Below are 3653 nucleotides of genomic sequence, written 5' to 3'. Positions count from 1 at the left end.
AGCGGGCATGCCGCAAAGGAACACACTCCACCAAGCAAGCCCATGAAAACAGAAAAAATGAAAGAAAACGAGCTTAGAGAGACTAGCACGCAACACCCACCTAGGCGAGAGAGAGAGAGAGAGAGAGAGAGAGAGAGAGAGAGAGAGAGAGAGATGTAGCTTAATTGGTTAGGTTGCCAAAGGAGAGCAAGCCCTACATTCCACAATGGCATCTTGTCAATTAAGAAGAGATATGATGAAGTACATAAATACATATATAATAGAGAGGTGAGAAAAACTAGATTTTGAACCCTAAGGCGTATTGCTTTGTAGTGTAACAACTAATTACAATAAAACAAGAAAAAAGAGGTGAGATGGGGACATGTTTATAAATCCTGCAAACTTTGGACCTCATCCTTCACTTCTTGGAGGAAACCCTAAAATCAGGCATCGTATCGACGACGGAAGCAGAAGCAGAAGCAGAAGCAGAAGTTGGAAAGACGCAGAGCGACAGCCATGGCAGACGACGAGCTCGGTGAGTTCTACGTTCGATACTACGTTGGCCACAGAGGAAAGTTTGGCCACGAGTTTCTTGAATTCGAGTTTCGGCCTGATGGGAAGCTTCGCTACGCCAACAATTCTAACTACAAGAACGATACCATGATTCGCAAAGAAGTCTTCCTTACTCAGTCTGCGTTGCGTGAATGCAGAAGAATTATCTCTGATAGCGAGGTACGTCTTCCTTCCAGTCCTTTTCCTTCTCTTCCTGTCTTTCTTCGATGTTGGTTTTCTGTTTTTCTTCGTCTACCTTTCATATTTTCTTCTTTTCTTTCTGGCTGCAGAGAAGGTCGTATGTTGTCTTTCACTTAGTGTAGGATATTAATTAGCTCTAGTAACGGACTTGTTTTCTCTCTATTGAGAGAAGAACTTGGTTTTTTGTCCTGGATTTAGAGAAAATATCGTTTTGACTTTATGCAGATAAGGTCTTGGTTTTGACTTTATTATATTTGTTAACATGTATTGTACTCCTCCATTTTCTCAAAAGGTGTCGTATTTGTGTTTCTTTTGCTTCTTCTTTGTCCTATTCATATTGTTGATCATCATATTAACTTCACGCCTCACCTCAATGCTTTCTCTTCAACGAGCTTCATTGCAATCAATACCCATATCCTTCTAACAGACTTTTGAAAGAGAAACATGACAGATGCATGGACATTTGATGTATTGTAATAGAAGAAAATGTGGGCTGAACATGGTTGATGTATTCTAAATCAATCCTGTGGACTATATATAGCTCAAGTGATGGATTGATGATGGGCGCTTGAAATGTTAATTGTCTCATTCATTCCCTGGTGTTGATTTTTTTTCGCAAAAGTAAAATTGTCCATTTTAACTTTTGATATGATAAACACAGGTTCAGATTTTTTGGTGGTTATCACTGTATATATTATGGTGTTATTTTAAACCTGAATAGTTCATCCTAGGCACTAAATCTATCACTTGTAATATTTTCCTGAGGCCACCAGTCGTAGAGAGATTTACTCTTGCCACTCCATTGAACTTCTCCTGTTTGTGACATTGAGAAGATTAAACATTATTGGATTGGTAATTCTAATTGCTAGTCAAATACACATCATTGAAAGGATGGATGTCTTGTATTAGAAAACCCTTACAATCTGTATTTCACTAAATCTAGGTAAAAACAGCACATCAACCTGTTTCCTCATAAAATAAAATAAATCCAGGTTTTGACTAATATCCTGAGATATAAAGATGTTTCTGCTGACTTGCTCAAATGTGGATACGTGGGACTCATTGATATCTGATGGATCCAAACAAGATTAGGGTTGATTAGAAAGAAACTTTGAAAGAAATGCCTTTGTTTGAGATTGCGAAATAAAACAATCTCAGGATAAAGATGATATTAAGCAATGATATCTTTATTCCAAGATTTTGGGACTAAACATTTTAATATTGCACTAGAACTTTCATATGGTTGTTCGCCTTTTTCATCTGTTAGCCACCAGGAGAGGCATTTCACAATAAACTTAGTGCTACTTCCAAGACTCTTGTTACAGAGCATACTGTTAACAATATGATGTCTCATTGAAAATAATGCTGTAATAATATTGATGATGTGTTAGTGGTGTAAATAAATAAATGTAAATGTGTGTAACGTGGCTATATCAACATACATTTTCAAGGCGTCCTTAAGCAGTTTTAAGATTTAATGATGCAAAATTAAACCCAACCATTTCTAATTTATAGAAATCTGTGTATAAAAATTGTTACTGCTCCATATATGATGGTTACTGGTTTGTGTATGGATCCAGATTATGAAGGAAGATGATAACAACTGGCCAGAACCAGACAAGGTTGGTTGCCAGGAGCTTGAAATTGTGATGGGCAATGAGCACATCTCCTTCACAACATCGAAGATTGGATCTCTTCTTGACGTGCAGAGCAGCAAAGATCCTGAAGGTCTTCGTATTTTCTATTATCTTGTGCAGGTAAATAGTTTGTCTTGTATTTTAAGATGAATACAATCTGTCTGTGTATACATACTTACACTCACATAAACATGCAACATGTGTATATGTACATAAATGTATATACACACATAGATATAAGCATACATATAGTATGTTACATATATAGACCCCCGTGGGCACACATGCATACATACATATAGTATTTAAGTACATATATAGACTTCCATGTGTACACACACCCATGCATGCATGCATATATATGTACGTAGATTTTTATAATGTTTTCCACGTACATTTTTGTATATATATGAATACGTATTTGGATGGATGTATGCATAATACATACATCTTAGATGTGCACACAAATGAATGTACATGTAGATACATTATTTATTTACTAAGATTTCATTTTCTTATACCATTTTTCATGGATATTTTCGTATGCAGGATCTGAAGTGCTTTGTGTTTTCTCTGATTGGCTTACATTTCAAGATAAAGCCAATCTAAGCATAGTCCCATAAAGCCAAGAAAGCGATCATGTTTTAATGAGAATATCTATTTTCTTTGGAAGCTATTTGACAATGTAAAGCCAAACCGGGTGAAAAAAATATATACTCAGTGTTCTTTGTATTTGTACATGTCTCTAAAAATATTATTCAAAGGGATTTTACACCTCATTAGAATGTACGCTGTATTAGGTACTAGTATTTTGATACCTTGTTGGATTTGATGGGACTGAAAATATTAGAGCAGTTTGGTTACCCATACAAAGCACACCTGAACTTGGTGTGAAATTTTAGTTACTACACCAGTTTATCAAATCCTTCTTTCAGATTCTTCCATATTTTTCCAATAGGCATCATTCTACTATAGCAATATGAACCTACTTCCTGACAATGCGTAACCTGTGTTGTACAATTGAGAAATTGATTGATGTGGGTATTGTTGTGATTTTTCATTTACTGTACTTAATACCAACTAGTGGAAGGATTTCTGGAAGACATGTTCTGGGCTGAATTTCCTGGAGAAGCTTTGTATGTATGAACAACTAGTATATATCTTTGTGAAAGAGATTACTCTAATTACTTGATATTTTGTGGAGTTTTGTTGTGCTCCCACATATTTAACCTACATGGAATGTATAGCAGAGAAATTTACAACATGATAATATTATCTGTGCCT

At 35.7% G+C, this 3653-nt stretch overlaps 1 protein-coding gene across 1 annotated transcript; it reads left to right on the top strand.

Moving 5' to 3' along the window:
• The first annotated feature begins 442 nt into the window (after positions 1 to 442).
• LOC147865177 (protein mago nashi homolog 2) lies at positions 443 to 3148 on the top strand. The gene is made up of 3 exons (XM_087317941.1): positions 443 to 711; positions 2313 to 2489; positions 2919 to 3148. Exons 1-3 carry the CDS (start codon positions 496 to 498, stop codon positions 2976 to 2978), a joined length of 453 nt encoding a protein of 150 aa, XP_087174067.1. The 5' UTR covers positions 443 to 495; the 3' UTR covers positions 2979 to 3148.
• Positions 3149 to 3653: the final 505 nt, after the last annotated feature.

The sequence above is a fragment of the Azolla caroliniana genome, unplaced genomic scaffold, assembly GCF_043228905.1.
Source record: "Azolla caroliniana isolate FFs.n. ecotype wild unplaced genomic scaffold, voAzoCaro1.0.p SCAF_4, whole genome shotgun sequence".
Taxonomy (NCBI): Eukaryota; Viridiplantae; Streptophyta; class Polypodiopsida; order Salviniales; family Salviniaceae; genus Azolla; species Azolla caroliniana.
This window is presented reverse-complemented; position numbering and strand designations above follow the sequence as displayed.